This window comes from Pelmatolapia mariae, linkage group LG16_19 (assembly GCF_036321145.2).
Source record: "Pelmatolapia mariae isolate MD_Pm_ZW linkage group LG16_19, Pm_UMD_F_2, whole genome shotgun sequence".
NCBI lineage: Eukaryota > Metazoa > Chordata > Actinopteri > Cichliformes > Cichlidae > Pelmatolapia > Pelmatolapia mariae.
Window position 1 is genome coordinate 56,994,248 of NC_086241.1, and position 18,379 is coordinate 57,012,626.

Sequence of the window (18,379 nt, forward strand, 5' to 3'; positions counted from 1 at the left end):
CATGCCCTTTCAAAAAAGTGTTTCACAAGCAAAAGAGTTTTCAGTAAGGTGGGGGTGGGATGATCCACTTGCAGGTTTACATGACATTTTATTAAAAAAAACCAAAAAACCTTAATAATATTTTACATAAACGGTCACAGATTATAACATCTGCTTGTGCACTTGTGGTTTTCTGAGATAACTTGTTAAACTTGATCTAATCTGTCTACATCATCAGGTGATTTTCCATCATGGCAGCAATGAAATCCGCCTTGTCTAAGGATCAGGAGAAGCAGCTCCTCTCTCTTCTCGGTCGTGTCAAACTCCATCTGCTCCACAAAGCCAGCATCCATGGGTTCACTGCTGATGTCTTCCACAGACACTGTGACAATCAAGGGCCCACTGTTATTGTAGCCTACAATGCTGCCGGGTTCATCTATGGAGCTTACACCTCCAAAGATTACACTCAAGGTGGAGAGGGTGTCAATGATGAGAAGACATTTCTCTACAGCATCAGTGCTGAGAGAAACAAACCACTGAGGGTAGCAGCTATCAGTGGGCAGTGTGCTTTCACTGATGGAGGCACCGGTCCAAATTACGGTGCTCTGGTTTTCTTGCATGATGACAAACCTGAAGTGCAGTCAAATCCAGGCACAGGCTTCAACTTTCAGGCTGCAGATATGCATGGAAATGACTTGACACTGACAGAGTTCGAGGTGTATCGAGTTGAAGGTGTGTAAAACTAATCCCTGAGTTTGATACAATTAAAAAGATGTCTCCCATGGTTATACTTTCAAAGCAGACATTTCATGACCATTACGAAGCGTGCTCATCTACTTGCAGAAATGACCATGTGCACTCATGAGCATATGCTTAAAGCAAGGCTTGTAATTTTACTGTGCATTTTTTAGAGAATTAATATTGATATGATTAAAAAGTGATCCTGTTCTTATTAATCGATTTTTCACTTATAGACCTAGAAGATCTCTTGCCCAAGCCCTGGAGGAACATCGAATGGACAGCTGAGTATGTGGAAACCTGCAGCACAGTTATTGGTGGTGTTTGTGTAAAATATATAAATTTATGTTTGGATTTTGTAATTCTAAGAAAAACTAAATTGTTCATCATATGTTCATCATCAGTATAAGGTTATGTCATATCTTTTTTAGCTTGTCATCATGTAAACTTTTTTATGCTTGCACTCTGGGTGGTGTGGGTACATTTTCTTTCTTTTAGACAAAAACAGCAACTGATGAAGGCCATCCTGAACTATAAGCCTGACATCAAAACAGTACACCAAGCCCGTGTGTTGTTGGTAGGCCCGATTGGAGCAGGCAAGTCCAGCTTCTTCAACTCCATCAACTCAGCATTTCGGGGCAACATGACTTCCCAGGCCATCGCTGGCACAGCGGGGGCGAGTGTGACCACTCAGGTACTGGCAGGGGATTTTCTGTATAACTGAATCTGCATGCTCTACCTGTACTGTACAGTGTTTTCCCATTAAATGACATTTTCTATCTTTTCTGTAGTTTCGCACTTACACCATCAAGGCAGGGAAAGGTGGTTGCGTTGTCCCCCTGATCCTCTGTGACACAATGGGGCTGGAGGAAAATGGTGGTTTGGACATTGAGGACTTGGTCAACATCTATAAAGGTCACATCAAGGATCGCTACCAGGTGCATTTCATGTTAACTGATTAAATAGTAAACGATTAAATACTAAAAACGTAGGCAGCTGATTGATAAATAACAACTATGTTTTTTGTACTTCAGTTTAGCACATCTGGCCCTATCCTAACAGATGCTCCTGGCTATAAGAAGCATGTGACTCTGAGTGACAGGATTCACTGTGTGGTTTATGTGGTCGACACCTGCAAGGTCTCTATTCTCAGCCAAAAAATGCTGGAAAAACTTTGTGCCATCCGGAGAAAGACTAATCAGCTGGGTCAGCAGAAAATTTTTTGATTTATTTATTTATTTTTAGAAAACATTGAAAACAGCATGTGCAGCAAGCAGTTTTATATATATGTAAATACGTAAGGCAATATTAGGGAAATACAACACAGGGTAACCCTTTTCTTGGTGTCAGTAAACTGTTTCAGTCATGATTTGTATTTCCGGTCCCTCAAAGGAATTCCTCAGCTGTTGCTGATGACTAAAGTAGACGAGGCCTGTCCACTGGTGGCGGAAGACTTGAAGAATGTTTATCGCAGTTTTTACATCCAGAAGAAGGTGATGTTTTTAGATGCATTTACAGTAGCAGGTCAAAATTTGACATAGCAATAATGCTCATTTAATCTGTGTACCTGTGTTATCTGTGTAATCAGGCGCGTGAGCTGAGTGAGTCTCTGGGCATCCCGTTATCCTGTATACTGCCGGTGAAGAACTACAGTGAGGAGCTGGACCTGGACCAGGACACTGACACTCTACTGTTTGGTGCTGTGCAGCACATGCTGAACTTTGCAGACAGCTTTTTTGAGAACCAGGCTGAAATTCAGGAAGGGAATGATCAGATGGAGCTTTACAGATCCAGTGATATTTCCCGCCCTGATTATCGAGAACAGAAAGAACATCAGATTATTTGAAATCCAAAACATATAAGCTTCCCAAACTGCCAATTAATTAGGTTCTCCATAATGGTTGCAACAAATTACCTTAAAGTAAAACCCTTGTATTGTAGGCAAACTGAAACTATGTTTGTTTCACGAGTGAAACAATAAAAACATTTATAAATATTCACTGTTCATTTCATGTCTCCAAAGATGTGCCAGCATATTGCATGCTGCTTTCTCTAAACTAAAAGCCACTGGGTCAAAATGCCATCTTTTTGTGCTCTGAGGCTAAAATCATTGAGCTCAGTTAAAGTCATTAACAGATGCCACGTGATCCAATCATGGGTCCTGGTCAGCTTTGAGGTAGACCCTTAAGTCAGGCTTGAGTTTCAGATCCTTAGAAGCAGAGTCTGTTGTGTGCACTTCTTTTGGATATTCTGAAAATATTCATTTGCAAATATATTCATCCTTGTCCTGCTCTTTTTGTGTAAAAACATAAAAATAAAGGAAAACAGAGAAAGTCAATATGCTTTATCATATGCTTTATTTCAATTTGTTAAATATTGCAAATTTGACTATAGGTCAATTTTTACTGATGTTATATTTCCACGAATCGCTTGCTTGCTTTATATGCATGATTGCAGTCTTTCAGTAGTGGGAGGGTTACATAGACGTTCCCCCTTCATTCAGCCACTAGATGTCAGTCATAATTACATAATCACATCAGTCCTGTAAAGACGTTGTTATGAAAAGGTGAGGCTCTTGTTACACAATTTTATCTCATAGTCCAACACGGGAGCTAGTTGGATCATTTTACTTGAACAGATGCATGTATTTGTTTATGCACAATGTCAGTTATGTCAGAATGACAAGCGTACTTTTGTCCCGTAAAGTCATCACTCACTGTAACCAAACAAACCCACGAGGCCACATGACAAGAAAAGATGTTGGTTTTCCTTTGAGCCAATTGCAAAACTCGCCTAGTTTCGGTGCCGCCCACCTTCCAGCTTCACTATAAAACTGTGACGCAACGTTGCCAACAACAAACGCAGAAGAGACTGGCATAACTTTGGTACACCGGCAGTTGTCACGCATTTACGCAGTGGGATCGGTTTTTAATTTGCAATCATGATTCCCGAAGAAAGCTTTGCTTCCATCGAGAACAAGTAAGATTTCTTGCTTCAGCTCTATTTTTATGTTGGTTCAGCATGTGCATGTGCGTGATCATGTGCTGGAAAGGTATGCTGATCGTCCTTTGACCCCTCCGTTGTGTGGATTGTTTAGGCTGATGTAATTAAAGTGCTTTTTGAAAGCTTTGATTTGAGACTGAAACGCAGAGACTTTCTGTTATTTAACATCTGGGTGCACAAAATGTTACAATCTTTTCTGTGCTGTCAAAGTTTGACACCCGCATGCTCGTAAAAGCCAAAATCCAGAGATTATGCATGAATTATTATGAGTCATAAGACCTCAGTATTAATATCTTTGTACTGGCATACACAATACTACGCATGCACGTTGCACAACCTGCAGCGAAATTCCTTGAAACTGTAAAATGCGCATTTATGGTTTGTTTTATATCACCACAATCATCCCCATGCATGAAACTGATAATGAAACTGATCTGAGCTTGTATTTTAGTGTTCTGACTTTTAATTCAATTAATATGGAAGAGGGGGAATTTTTGAAGCAGTACTGCATATATTTAATACCACTAATGTTTTGTCATATTGCAGAATACAAAAGGCTAAATGTCCTGTCCTTATCCCTTAGGATGCAGTCTGTAGGTCTGGCTCTGGAGGAGTTGCTGGTAACTGCTCAGAAACAAGGCTGCCTCACTGTTGGCATTTATGAATCAGCCAAGCTTCTTAATGTGTGAGTTGAAAGTATTAAATTTGTTTTGTGCTTCTCTTCTCATTACCCAAACTGATCATCCCAGACATGTGAATACAGGTTTTTCCTCATTTTTTTTCTTTTCTCTTCCCCCTCAGAGATCCAGACAGCGTGGTGCTATGCGTGCTGGCAGCCGACGATGAAAACGATGTGGCGCTGCAGATCCACTTCACATTGCTACAGTCCTTCTGCTGCGACAGCGGCATCACCATCTTGCGAGTCTCTGGGTTTCAGCGACTCCAGCGGCTGCTGGGAGCTGTGGATGCCAACAGGAACCAGGAAGAGCACAGAGACCTTCACTGCATGCTGGTTACGGTGTGTTGACTCAGCATAGTGGCTACCTCTTATGTAACTGAAAGGCAGATGGTGATCTTTTTCATGCACAATTTTCAGCTAAGATATTGCACCTTTTCTTTGTCATCGCCTTGTGATTTTTACTTTACTTTGCAGGTTCAATTCAAATTGAACGCTGAACATGATTCTTTTTTTCTCCCACACAGAATCCTCAGGCAGAGCACTGCAGACTGCAGGAAGTGGGGACCTACTGCCAGGAGAGTCGGCGCCTTGACCAGTGGGTGCCTGAACTAGTCCTGCAGGAACGCTGAAGGGTCTGCATACAGGAACTTTTGTGGCCAGATACTGATACACTGAAGGATCTTTACGCTTAAGCAGGGATGACCTGGAGTGTAGCCGCTCCAGTCCACTATCCTTAATGACCAGCAAAACCATGGACTCCCACTCAAAGACTAGTGAAACAGCTGGACTGGACACTGGTTTCTAAAATCTGTACTTGTGCAAAAGATACAGAGAGAAAAGTCACAATGTTTTTACAATGCCATTAAAACACAATCTGTTTTGTGCTGCTCTCTGGGTGCTCACAATCTCTATGGGGTGTGACATAGTAAACATTAAGAGGAGTAGTAGTTTTGAAAGGAACACATCCACACCCAGCTTATACCTGGAAGTCTTGTTTGTTTGACTGGACAGGAATGTTGCAGTGCTGAAACTGTACCAGACATTCCTGGGAGAGTCCCAGGAAAGGAGAGGAGAGGTGTGTGTTTGTATGTGTGGTATGTCTATGTGTGGTATGCATTTACAATACTTGTATTTTTCTGTAGAAAAGGCTGGGTGTGCGGTGTGTGCATTCTTAAAATGAGCAGCTGAAAGCTGCTGGGGAATTGTCACTATGGAAACTGAAATGGAAATAATGTTAAAGACACACAGGACCTATTGACACTGGAAGAAACAAAAGAAAAAACAATGTAAAGAGACTCTGAGGATGATATATTTTAGTCAGGATCCGAAATTCCCAATGATGCAGAACGCCTGTGCCGTCTGATCCGGACAGGTCAGCTTTAAATGTATTGTAAAAATATCAACTTCTTTGTGCCTTCAAGAGTGCTGCCTTTCTGATAAATAACTAATGTAAAGTGGCTACACTGTTAATTTATTGATTGTATTGTTTTTTTGTAGTTATTTGTAATCTATTTTGTGCTCTGTTATCTAAGTAAATAAATTATTTTATTCATAAATTCTTCTTGTTCCTGGGGCTTCTGCTCAGATTTCAAAACAAAAGCCATGTGTGCGTCATGGAACCTGCTGAGTCACGCAACCAGAGTTTACATTCGGGCTGAAGTCATGGAAAATGCATGCACACTTAGGGCAAAGTCTTTGTCATTGCCAGCCCCTTCTATTGTCATGAGCATAAGTCAGTGAGAATGAAACTGGGGTGGGGACAGAAACTCACTAAAACAAGCATAACAAGCTCATGCAGACCTACTGTCCCTGCAAGTCAGGAAGCAATGAAGCATTACAGGAAAGACGCATTACCTGCGTGTCAAACGTTTTTATTTATTCCCAAGCCAGATTCCATACGTGCATAACAAGAATCTTTTAAAAATGCACGTTTTGCATTATATATTGCAGCTAAAGCCCTGCAACAATGTTGCATGCAAATAACATAATGTGTATTAATGTGTGTGTGTGCGTGTGTGTGGGTGAAGCCTCTGATCCCTCTATTATCTCTGCTTAATCTCAGGATCTTCCCTCTGCTTTGCAATCTATTCCACCCTCTGCTCTCACATGGCTGTTCACAGCCCTGTCTGCAGCTAGAGGAGAGAGGAACATATTGAGGCACATGGACCTCACACTTGTTTACAATCACACAGGGTAGTGACTGGTGAGGGGAGTGTCTTCTCAAAGGCTGTGGCTCATCCAGCGTAAATCTGATTGGCTGTGACTTGCAGAAGGGTCATGGGAAGTATGGTTTGAAACTAGGAGACAAGCTTGTGACGGTTGAAAGCACACTCAAAAGGGCACAGTGAAGGCCTGAGACGGCTACAACAATGGAATTCCTGTGAAATGACCAAACTGGGAGACTTCTACCTAGCTCTGCTCTTTGTTTACTCTGTTTGATGCATTCTATTACATGCATCATGCTCTGCATACCGTATACCCAGCAGGCCAGAGAGCATGTTTCTGCAAGTGCATTGTAGAGTTGCAGTTGCATTTTTAAACCAATAAACTGCAGATAATAATCAAAAACACTAATATTCTGCAGCTATACCAGCAGCTCTGCAAGGCTCATACTGGTATTGTATCTGATGTTTGTGATTTGCCCAGTAAACTTGAAATACACTGATGTTAACATCAAAACAAAATAAAAAAACAATACAGGAAAAGTCTGTTATTATATCATCTTTTTATTAATGTTATCTACTTCTCAATATCATCTTTTTTAAACAGCAATATCCACAAAATATTAACAGTGTGCAAGAAAACATGAGTTATGGCACATCAGAGAACAGTTACAAAAAATAGATATATTTTCTTCATAATCAATCAAGGCAAAAAGATACATATACTGTATGCATACACAGGAGATCAGAGCACAAAAGATGATTCTCAGGAAGGGCTCGGAGCCAAATCAGAGAAGCTTGATATGAAAGTCCACCAGGGAGGAGCCTCGGCTCTCCTCACCAGGCCTGAAATGAATTTCGAGAGGCTTGCATTTTTGCGCACAACACCAGTAAATTTCCACTTTGAGCCGTGTGTTCCACTTTTAAGACTGTTTAAGACTGCCCCCCACCCCCAAGTCCAGCATTTACATGATATACACCACTATAAGGCAAACTAACAACCAATCAATCAGACAAACCAGCAATCCAAGCTGTCTGTCTCTGATTGCAGCCCAACCAGGGATGGAATGATAGTAATAAAAATTAAAAAATAGCATATGTTCGGCAATACCAGGACATCTGTGTGTGTGGTTGTGTGTGTGTATGTGCATTTGTCTGATGATAAGTTATGCATGTATGTTTCCTTGTGTTAAACCTCTGCAGCAAGAATTCTCTTTCACTTTAGCTTGCAAAGAAATGAAAGGAAAGTGTTTGTCACATTCCTGTAAACTGACAGGGAATCAGTTCTTTCATCTTAGAATAGTTCAGGTCCTTGAAAAGCAAACCCAGGCCAAATAAGTACGTATGAGTTAAGTCAATACTGTTGCTATGCCATCACATCTTTAGGTAGTTCCTTTCAAAGAAAGAGCACCGTTCATTTATATCAGCCTAAATAATCTCTTCAATCATCCCTTTCATCATATCTGCTTCTAGGGCTACCTGCTTTAGCTTAGCATAAAGATAAACAGCTTGAAACAGCCAGGCTAGCAGCAACAAAACCTGTCTACCAGCACCTCTATGGCTCACTGCGATAATGGCAAAACATCAAAGTGATATAACACCTTGACTGAGAACTTTAGAAGAGCTGAGAGGTGGCCTTTTTTGCAGGTGAACAGAGGAGTTTCTCCCTGTTTCCTGTCTTTAAGGTAAGCTAACCAGCTGCAGGAGAAAGCAAATATACACATTTCCTCAAATGTCAACATGTTCCTTTACGTATCCAAGGCTTAGGTTAGTGGTAATGAAATTATTTGTTTTGCCACATTTCACCTGATCAATTTTAGCCTGCGACACAATCCCCCTTTTCACTCTTCAAAATATGCTGACTGACTAAGTGAGAAAAGGAGGAAGTGCAAGCCATACATGTTGTTCTGACTTGTGGTATCACATGACCTCTCCTCTGGTCAGACTAACCCTGACCTAGAACTGCAGGACTGCAGTACTATAACATTACAGTCTAACACTGCAGCACTGGAGGCACTGCTCGTTCTTACGCACTGTGTCACTTGCACAAACACACACAGACCATGCACACGAGCACACACTTGCACGCTCCTCTATTTTCTCCTCTCCACCTACTGCTCTGCCAAATCATCCCTTTTCAGCTACCAAACACAAGCACCCACACACACGCACACACACTTGCACACCCTCTCTATGGCCTTTCTCCAGCTCCTGCTCTCTATACTTCTATCTTTGTCTGTATCATAAGCCATTGCCTACAGTGCAAAAACACAGATGCTAAGCAGTGATTTAAACTGGTAATTAATCACAAAGCTGAATTTTTAAAGGAATCATTTGACATTTTGGGAAATACGCTTATTCTCTTTTGTTCTCTTTCACACAGTTTGAGATTGCTAAAGGTAACAATTACAATTATTCTAATGCCGATTTGTGTAAACCCCACACATTCCCAGGTACGCATGAGCACGTGTGGATGCAAACAACTCTTTCCACCCACCTCCAAAGTCTGTATAGCAGCTGGGTCACACTGACCTTAAGTGACATGAAAGCAGAAAACTAGTAGGATGAACCCTTGTGACTCTCTGTCAGCAGATATAAGCCATGTCCAAATGATCCCACCCTCGGCTAAATGCTAAAGTGTAAATATGATGGAAGGAAGATCCCCTCTCTCACCAATTCTCCTTACAGCTATTAACCTTTTGCCTCTGATAAACATCATTCAAGCTTGAAAAGCACCCAAAGCACAGGATGTAGGTGTGTGTTGCATGTTGGTCTAGATGCCTGTTGCCCCCAAAACAACAAAAACTAAAAAAAACAAGGACAGCTTTGGTGTTAAAGGTCAGATCAGGAGGTTGGTTTTGCACCACCGTAATGAGGTCCGATGTTGATTCATCTTCTTACGGGGCATGACTCTAAACCAAACACAGCTTTTGTTTCCGGTACATTACTTCATCCTCATCGGTTTTATCTGTGGCCGAAACCAACCTCAGCTATCGCAGGCCTCTAAAACCTGATTGATGTAAAAAAGGAAAAAGAAAAGGACAGACGTGATCCTGATTGACAGAATAAGTAGTACTAAAAAAATCCAACATCCACAGAGGGGAAATCTGTGTTTTGAGTTTGTATCTTACAAACACTGTACAGGGTAATACTCAACTGACCAGGTTCCATGGACTCCATAGAAAGAAGAGAACTTAAAAAAAAAAGAAAAAGAAAAAAAAGAAAGCCAAAACAGCTACTCTTCAACTTATCACTTCTGCACATGTCTGAAAGAAAGTTTATACACTTAGTTTGTTTCTCTTAACTTGATTTTTTTCTTCTTCATGTTTCAGTTTTTACAATCAAGTTTGGTTTGTCAGACAGGAGGAGCGCTGTGGAGGAGACGAGGAAGGAGGGACACAGAAAGGAGACTGCCAGCTCCTACTGATCCAGCCTGTGACCAAGCTGGGGTAACGCCAGAGTGAGCTCTTATGCTGGGGAAACTGGAACCTTTAGACTGGTGAAGGCAGGTAATCTGATTAATAGCCATAATTGCAAAGCATTAAAACAAGATGTAAACCCCTTGAACAGAGAGGTGCCTCCTTATTTTCAGACTACCCACTCATCTCATTTTCGTTCTATTCACCCTACAAGAGCTAGTAATCGAAATACTCATATATGGGCTGAGAGGGTGGGAAGAGGGCACCTTCATTTTTACTTTCTATGTCTGGGTCATCTCCTCCAGCCTCGCACTCCCTTACAGACTGATTCTCTGATGTGATCATTCTGTGGCCTCGCACTCTCTTGGGGTAAAGCACAGGGAGGCTTGATGTACAGTAGATCTGGTTAGGTATTACCCCTGGCTTACAACCAGATATCCTGTTATTTCATTAATGCAAGCAGAAAAAGAAACCTGATCCGCCAGGGGCAACACCTGAGTGAAAAGAAAACGATCTAAAAAATGTATTGTCCTATCTGTTAAGTAATGCTTCAACAAAATATCTAAAACGTACATTGATTCACAAACAAGTATTTCTTAAGAAAAAATGCAGTAAACATCTGCGGTTAATAGCTTGAGTTCTGTGTAGAGCCGTTCACTGCTTGCTCTCATAGGTGCAGATCTGGGATCAGCTTAGACATCAGCCAGCGGCGGCTATCATGAGCCGCAGTGGAATCAGTGACAGCAGATCGGCATCTAGAGAGGAATTTTTGTACAGGTTGGCACAGCTGGAGGCTTGGCCAAAGGCTGCAGGCAGCCATTGTGAGGCCACAGGCAGAGAAGGTCTGTTGATACAGGTTTGGGTGGGAACATGCTATGGCCTGATAAAGGCAAAGGCTTTAGCCACTTGCTCCAAAATGACCCAAGAATGAAGCTTTCATACTTTTTTTAAATCTCCCACAGAAAAAGAAGCATTTATTGAACTTTTAATAGGACACGAGGTCCAGTTTGGCACGATTGGCCTAGCGCCTACCACTCATTCTGTTTTTTCGCACATGCATCCTCCCACTGCCTGCCTATGGCACAGCTACCCATCACTGAACCAACACCTCATTTCACGATAACAAAAAAAAAGAAAATGCTGATTTCCTATCGATCATTAATGTCCAAATCCCTTTTCAAGTTTAGCTGAAACTTGTAGTTAATTCACCAGCATATGTGAATATTACCAAAGCACCTTGGATCATACTCAGTGATATACTGATCTCAGCCACTGTGAGTGCAGCATACCCGCCCCCTAGCTGTTGCTCCGGGGTATGGCGCTTTTCCAGAGTGGCGATTCTGGGAGCGTGTGTGTTTCTCTGTGTGTGTGGATGCTCGACAGCCCTGTAAGATCAGACAGGGCTGCTCCAAGGTGTGTCTCGGTAAATGCGGGGATCTAGTTAAATGGCAAAAGTGTACGTTTATGTGTTAGCGTGTATATGTATGTGCAAGAGTGTGTGAGAATGTGTGTTTGTGTGTGTGTGCGTGAGAGGGGTAGGAGAAGCGGGATGCAGCTATAGGATGATGCAAGGTTTCTTGTCCTTGAAAGGGTTTTCAGAGGTGGGAACACCAACCAGCAGAGGGTCGCTACGAGCGTGCTGCTCACAGTAACTCATCAGGTCTGCTGCTGCTTTAGACACCTGACCGGACAGAGGGGGGAGGGAGAGAAAAGGAGGAAGGGGATGGGGGAAGGCAAAAAGGGGATAGATAAGAAGGTGTGAAATTTAAAAGGAGGGCATTGGAGATAGAAGAAATAATAAAGTTGTAAGGGTAAATGAAGGAAGAAGCAGCAAAGGGGGAACAAGAATGAGTAGAGAGGGAGAACAGTTAAATGTGTATGAATAATTACGCACACACATTTGCTAACACAGCAGAAAACGGTTGTTTTACCTTAATGCGCTCAATCCCTGCCTCAATCCTCAGCTGTTCCACCAGTTTCCTGGCCTGGGCGATATTATTAGTGGTAGACATACTGATCCATGAGAATACACCAACACAGGAGAAAACTGAAGGAGTGAAAAAACAGAATGAGATGTGTTTGGTTTACTTCACTAGATTTGTCAGAGACCAAGAAACATTAATTTCATGTATACTTAATAGAGATGTGGATTTAAGTACTAGATAATTCCCTGATTATTCGCTGAAACTGTCCTTTATAGCACTGCTGCTGTGATATCATATCAAAATGAATCGCACAAAAGCAAACAAAAAAGAAAGCCTGCAGAGGATCAAATATAAACAAAGCACAACTAAGAGTGTAATATTTTTTGGTTTTTTGCCATTAGATCAGAAATGAAATGATGGCTTAAATTCCCTTTTTAGTGTTATGGGTCATAAATTTAAATCAGTTAAGAGGATTGTGTGGAACCTCAGCTGCGGCGCTATAGCACCACCATGAGGTGACTACATAGTAGTGCAGCAGAAATTTAGAGTGAAACATAGCAGCATTTTAATTCATAATATGACGATTGAAGGCAACAGTGTAACGACAATGTAACCAAAAATGAATTTGATATTTAACAAAAAAGCAATTAAATAAAAGCCCTTATATTAAAGATGCTAATCCGCATCAGCATCTGATATTTGTCTTCTGAATGTAATTCACACTCTGCACAAACAACATGTTTAAATAGGAATACATTATTAGGTTATTGTAATAAACATCAGTGAGATCTTTGGGATTGAGAATGTTGTGATCCAGACATTCAAATAAATTCATTCCACATTCCACTGCCTCAGGGACTCCTGAGTCCACTGGGTAATTCACAAGAAAATTTGAGTTTAAGATACTTTGCAGATTAAGCAGCCTGGGAATGTGGAACGTGATACAGTGACCACAGCAAACAGAGTATTACCTGACTGATGGTGTGCAGACAGGACTCCCTCTGAACACTAATATGAATGGATGGAGGAGGTCTGGGCAGTGCAGGAACGGCAGTCACAGTGACAGAGCTGGACGGCGGCTGAGCTTACATTGGCTTGTCTCTGTGTAAAAGAAGAATGGGCAAACAAGTGAGCTGCCTGCTGACAAAGCTACGTTATAAACAGGCAGTTCAGTAGTCATACACATTTCAAAATGTTTGCTTCTGTTTGCTTTTACAAATAGGTTTCAATTTTACTTCCACATCTCCACATACAGAGAGGTTTTACTGTTTTAGCAATGAGTTAGCAAAATAATAAAAACTAAAGGTGAGACAACGACTGCAAATATGAAAACTGCAATAAAAAATATTATTATGACACAGCTGCTACTTCAAACACAAGAAAATGTCATACTCATCATATCCATTAACTATCATATCCATCATCACAACCTCATTTTCTTTCGCAAAGCACCTGTAAGACCACTTTTCTGAATGGGTGGTGGGACATTCTGTCAGATTAGCACAGCAGGAAACTTGCTTCAGTAGATGTGAACAACACATACCTCAAATGCATCACAATGAGCATGTTACTACCGGGTCTCTCAGTCTGTGTCTCTGTCTGTCTCCCTCTCTAAGGAGGAGAGTCCTGCTTTAATTACTCCTGCTGTGGAGTCGCTCAGAGATTCATGTCTGTAATTAGAGCTTGTGTGTGTGTGTGTGTGTGTGTAAGAGAGAGAGAGAGAGAGAGAGAAAGAGAGAGCGAGAAAGAGAGAGAGTGAATGAAGCTAGAGATTACCACTGTAACACCTGAACAAATTCTCATTCTGTCTTTGCCTGCACGTTGGTATTAACAGACTTATGAGGATATTTGCTGACTTTCCTCTATCCAAATTCTAATTTTTAATCCTAATCTTGAATCTTGAACCCAAATCCTAATTCAGGAACAACATATCTTCATTTCTTTTTCCTTTCCGTCTTTTTTCTTTTCACATTTAGACACTCACGGGACTTAAGAGTTGCATTGATTTCGATTTATTCCTAGATTAGGAGTATACATATTCATAGAAACTGAAGATAGCAAAAAGAAAAGCATCATGTTTGGCAAATTGTGGCACATGACTCTTCCTAAATGAACTGCTTGTAAGAGACAGAAATACTGACCCTAGCCTTACTTGGCATTACCCAATACTGACCCCAGAACTAAAACATAATGTACACACATGGGCCTTTGTCCAACAATGGGGGGTGAGTCCCTTGGTTATGGCTGTGTGAACAGATATCCCTCAGATGTGTCTATAACAAGTGCAAATAAACAGAGACAAACACCTGTTCCCTCACAACACATTCTACGCTTCTCATTATCTGTCAGGATTTAATGAATGCTCCTAAATCACAGCGTGCAGCATCACTGGAAGCCAAGAGCAGAGTATATGCATATGAATATAATAAAAACTCAACTCTATAAGACTTATTGCAGGGATTGTTCACATGCTGTTGCATGCTTTTGACACAAACGTGCTAACATTAAAGGACATGGCAGCACTTGCATCCTCTTTAGTTATAAGCTGCTGTACCTTTGAAACATAAGTATGTGCTTTTTTTCTGCTCTATCAAGTGGGTAAACCACGGTAGTTTCAACTGGCACGGCCGCTGCATACAAAAATGTACCAGCTATACTTAAATGACTCATTTATCACTTCATAGACACTACTAACCTAGTTCTTTAATTTCTTCAGCCTGTTGATTTTTCAAACTTTTTGCTATGGTGCATACCGTGCCGAGAGAAGCGAAGCCTTTAAAAACAGCAGACGAAATTCTCCCCTAACACAGCCACATCTCTCCCTTCTTGCCCCAAACTGAACGGCTTTCTTCTTAGCAGAAGCAAAACATATACACTAAGCTGATCATTTGATTCGGCCTGGACAACATAAACACCATCAGAGCTGGACAGGCCTCAACCAGCGAGCACACAGAGGCTCTCAAGACGCGCAAAACTGCATCAATCCTTATTGATCCTAGCAGCTCCTGAGCGTTGATCGGGCCTACAGTACGAAGCCATGTCCTCTGCTATAGGGCCTGCTCGCTGCTCTACCGTGTGAAAACACAATGCGGGCATTTTGATGGATAGAACAGCATGTCCTCTCTCCCGTGGCTATCCACGTACCACACACACATAAACGCATAGACTCTCACACACGCCAACATACAGACGAATACGCACGGGAGCGCAAACACAGTGCACATATCAAAGCCAGATATATTTATCCCAGTGAATACCAGACTACACCGCTCCGGGTCTGCAAATAGGCCCTGATTGTTAGCCGTGGGAGCAGGGTGGTGACATGTTTTGAGGGAGGCAAGCTCCAGCAAATATAAACCCATCCAGCGACAACGAGCACAAGACCGGAGCGCATGCCGTTATATTCCGCTATTATGCAAATTGATGGGCATACGGCCTACTTCGGCATATAAGATCCAGTTACTGTGGCTCGTGCGTCCTCAGAGTCCAGCCGAGCTGAAGGAAATCTTCCACTGACCCTGTCCCCGGTCCTCCCTACCCTCTCTGCCGGCAAAGGGCTGGGGAAATCCGGATTCGTGACACTGACGAGCCCCCTTTTCGCTGCAGCCGCCCTCGGTTGCGAGAATGCGGGGCTGCAGCAGCACACAGAGGCGCTACAAATATTATGCACGGGGAGAAAAATAGCCAAATATCTCCAAACTCACCTCCGAATGTGCTGTATTGGTGATTTAAAGGGCCAGATCCGCTGGTTTCTCACCCTCTCTGCGCGTTCACTCCCCGTTTTCACCGAGCCAAACGCCTCCCCCTCCGTTACCAGTGCCTGTCCACTCCTCTACCCCCCTCCTGCTCTCTTCCTCCCTCTCTCCTTCTCCCACCCTCGATCCGATGGGGTGACAGCAGATTTAGCAAGGGGCTCCCAAAGAAGCATTTTTAAAGATCTATACCTATATAAACCCTGGGAAAGTATCCTCCAAACAACAGAATTTTAAATGGCAGACTAGATTTCCCAGATATACGTTCACAAATAAATAAATAATGCAAGTCATGTATACAATGACGGGGGCTCCTAGTGGCTCCTGTATTGTGAAGTGTAGATTGGGCACTTGCACGAACCAAAGCCCCATTGAAATTTTGTTAAAATGCATTTCTTTACGTCCTCTCAGTGTTATTATTATTATTATTATTATTATTATTATTATTATTATTATTATTTACAGTGATGACCAAATCTCAGTTTCTAGGAACTTTGGGCCAATCTAATCTGATCTTTTATTTGCTGTAAATTTTCTGCCGTTTGCAGATTGCAGATAAATAAAGAAATGCCATAAAATCCGAATTACTATTTTCACTTCATAAATAAAATGAGTAATAATTTAATACTTTTTATACTTTAGTTTTGTTTGCAGAAATTGTGATAACCGTGTTTGTGGTAGAAAATACTTTAAGTCATGTCAAATGCGTTAAATAAAGACTGTAGTGCACGACCCACACGACTTCTATATGAAATACACGTTTGGACAACAGCTAGTGTCCTCTTAAAGACCACTGGCTTGTTCATTTCCCACCAGTATTCCCCACGGACACGAGATAACAGATAGTGGCATGCACATCTGGATTTGTGTACCTACATTACAGTAAAAATGACTGGTTTCGACGTGACTCCAGTGCGTTGTGTTACCACGTGATGGCGCCATTGACCCATCTGCTGTTCTGACTTTCTCAAGAGAGGTGTGGGCCTCTCCTTCTATTCCTGGCAGGCCCCACAAACGCAACCTCCGTTTCCACCAAGCTGTAGTCCACTCCTCCACACAGAGCTAAAAAGCGCTGCATCTGCTCCGTGATTGTCGGCTGAACATGGGCCGGTTTCACTGCGCTAAGAGGGAAAAGGTCTGATGTGTGCAGGATCTCATTTTTACACAAAGATTCTCTGTTTTAGCCCATTTAAACCCTGGTGGTGCTGATGGAGATGGAAATTCTGATCTATATTCTGGTTTTGATGCGCATATACGTCTCAGTGGTTGTATAGCAACCTTTTCCTTCCTGCTTATTATAAACACAGGAGAGCTATTTATATCTCACACAGAGTACCGCATTGGCCTCGTTTTCAGCGACCAGTGAAATTATGCTGATGCCTATACATTTCCCTTTCATTTCCTCACCTTTCTCATCTCCCCCTTTTCTCCCTTTGCTGGCTCTCTCTCCCCTCTTCATTTTTCTCTCTTCCATTTCAGACCCCGTGCTTCCCTCCCTCCCTCTCCATCCTGTGTGTGTGTGTGTGTGTGTGTGTGTGTGAGGAAGCAGCATAGGTTACAGTGGATTAGAGCAATACTTTTCATTTTCTAAGAAATCAGCGGTGGAAGCCCATGAGTCACCACTTAAAGATGTTCACAGGCTGACAGGTGGCATCCACCCACCCACACCTTTTTTTTGTCGTATGCCACGTGTACTCCTGCAGCCTAATCTTAGACCCAAAGGGAAACACAGACTTTCCCAGGGTGTCACATGTGCTTCATTATTATGTGTGTATGTGGACACGATGATTGTCTAATTAAGACCCAGCAGAGGGGTTGCCACACTGGCCTTCATGGGGAATGACATGTTTTTTAATCCACCCCAGGAGCAGGATGGGAGACCCGCTTGTCGCCGCATCTCCGCCACCAGGGTCACACCACACTGATGCGACAACCGCCGTCAACGTCACACTGTCTCCATAGCAACCGTGCCGGGCACAGCATCTCCGAGCAGATGTTGGAGGGTTAAGAGAGAAGAGAGAATGAAAGAAATAGTAGGGGGGCAAGCCAGTATCTCTGTGTGATGAATTAATAAACTGTAAAGAGTCTGCATGTCATGGCAGCACGACATGGGTGAAAGAAGTCAACAATCCCGAGTTGGAAAAATAATTTAAATTATTTTAGTAAAATTTATAAATTAAAAAAATGAGAAAAAAGAACTATCAAAGAGAATCACTGAGAGTCGCTGAAAAGAAATAAACCCCTTCCAAAGTCATGCCAGCAGCAGAGCTTTTACATGAATGTTAGTCAACAAGCAGAGAAGATTGCTGCACTGTAACTTGTCATTTAAACAGCATCTACAATGTAACACAAACAGTAAGATATTGTAGTAGGTTTTAACAGTAATGTACTGTAAATGGCAAATGATTGTGGGAAAATATTGGCCCACTACTGTAAATGTAACTGAATACTAAGTGTTTTACTCTTAAATGAAAAATGAGGCAGATGGAAGCCGTTTTTCTATTTGTATGTTAGATAAGATGGAAATATTGCACACTGTTAAATGTTCTCCCTTTAAAATATCGTACATTTTATAGGGTAAAACCCCCAAAACTATATCCACATATACTTCCTCAAGGAATATGCTGTATCCTATGATGCTTACACAGAGGGTTTCTACAGCATGCTTTTAATTCTTTCAGTTATTTCCTCTCTTATTTAGAAGGCTGCTTTATTTTTTCTC

The 18,379-nt window shown here is 41.9% G+C and overlaps 3 protein-coding genes across 5 annotated transcripts; 2 read left to right on the forward strand and 1 right to left on the reverse strand.

The window, feature by feature from the left end:
• The first annotated feature begins 230 nt into the window (after window positions 1–230).
• Window positions 231–2,563, forward strand: LOC134645740 (interferon-induced protein 44-like). The gene is made up of 7 exons (XM_063499308.1): window positions 231–711; window positions 954–1,005; window positions 1,216–1,411; window positions 1,509–1,655; window positions 1,752–1,923; window positions 2,110–2,210; window positions 2,306–2,563. Exons 1-7 carry the CDS (start codon window positions 231–233, stop codon window positions 2,561–2,563), a joined length of 1,407 nt encoding a protein of 468 aa, XP_063355378.1.
• Window positions 2,564–3,085: 522 nt separating this feature from the next.
• Window positions 3,086–6,925, forward strand: LOC134644853 (growth arrest and DNA damage-inducible protein GADD45 beta-like). Its single transcript, XM_063497972.1, has 4 exons — window positions 3,086–3,696; window positions 4,304–4,405; window positions 4,522–4,738; window positions 4,924–6,925. Exons 1-4 carry the CDS (start codon window positions 3,659–3,661, stop codon window positions 5,026–5,028), a joined length of 462 nt encoding a protein of 153 aa, XP_063354042.1. The 5' UTR covers window positions 3,086–3,658; the 3' UTR covers window positions 5,029–6,925.
• A 182-nt stretch (window positions 6,926–7,107) lies between these two features.
• Window positions 7,108–15,722, reverse strand: LOC134644313 (guanine nucleotide-binding protein G(I)/G(S)/G(O) subunit gamma-7). 3 transcript variants are annotated; one of them, XM_063497228.1, is made up of 4 exons: window positions 15,610–15,722; window positions 12,877–13,006; window positions 11,912–12,027; window positions 7,108–11,661 (listed from the first exon to the last, which is right to left on the reverse strand). In XM_063497228.1, the coding sequence occupies exons 3-4, from the start codon at window positions 11,990–11,992 to the stop codon at window positions 11,536–11,538; spliced, it is 207 nt and encodes a 68-aa protein (XP_063353298.1). In that variant the 5' UTR covers window positions 11,993–12,027; window positions 12,877–13,006; window positions 15,610–15,722; the 3' UTR covers window positions 7,108–11,535. The 3 variants fall into 3 exon arrangements, with proteins under 3 accessions (XP_063353298.1, XP_063353300.1, XP_063353299.1); XM_063497230.1 differs by lacking the exon at window positions 15,610–15,722 and adding an exon at window positions 15,369–15,583; XM_063497229.1 differs by lacking the exon at window positions 15,610–15,722 and adding an exon at window positions 15,346–15,583.
• Window positions 15,723–18,379: the final 2,657 nt, after the last annotated feature.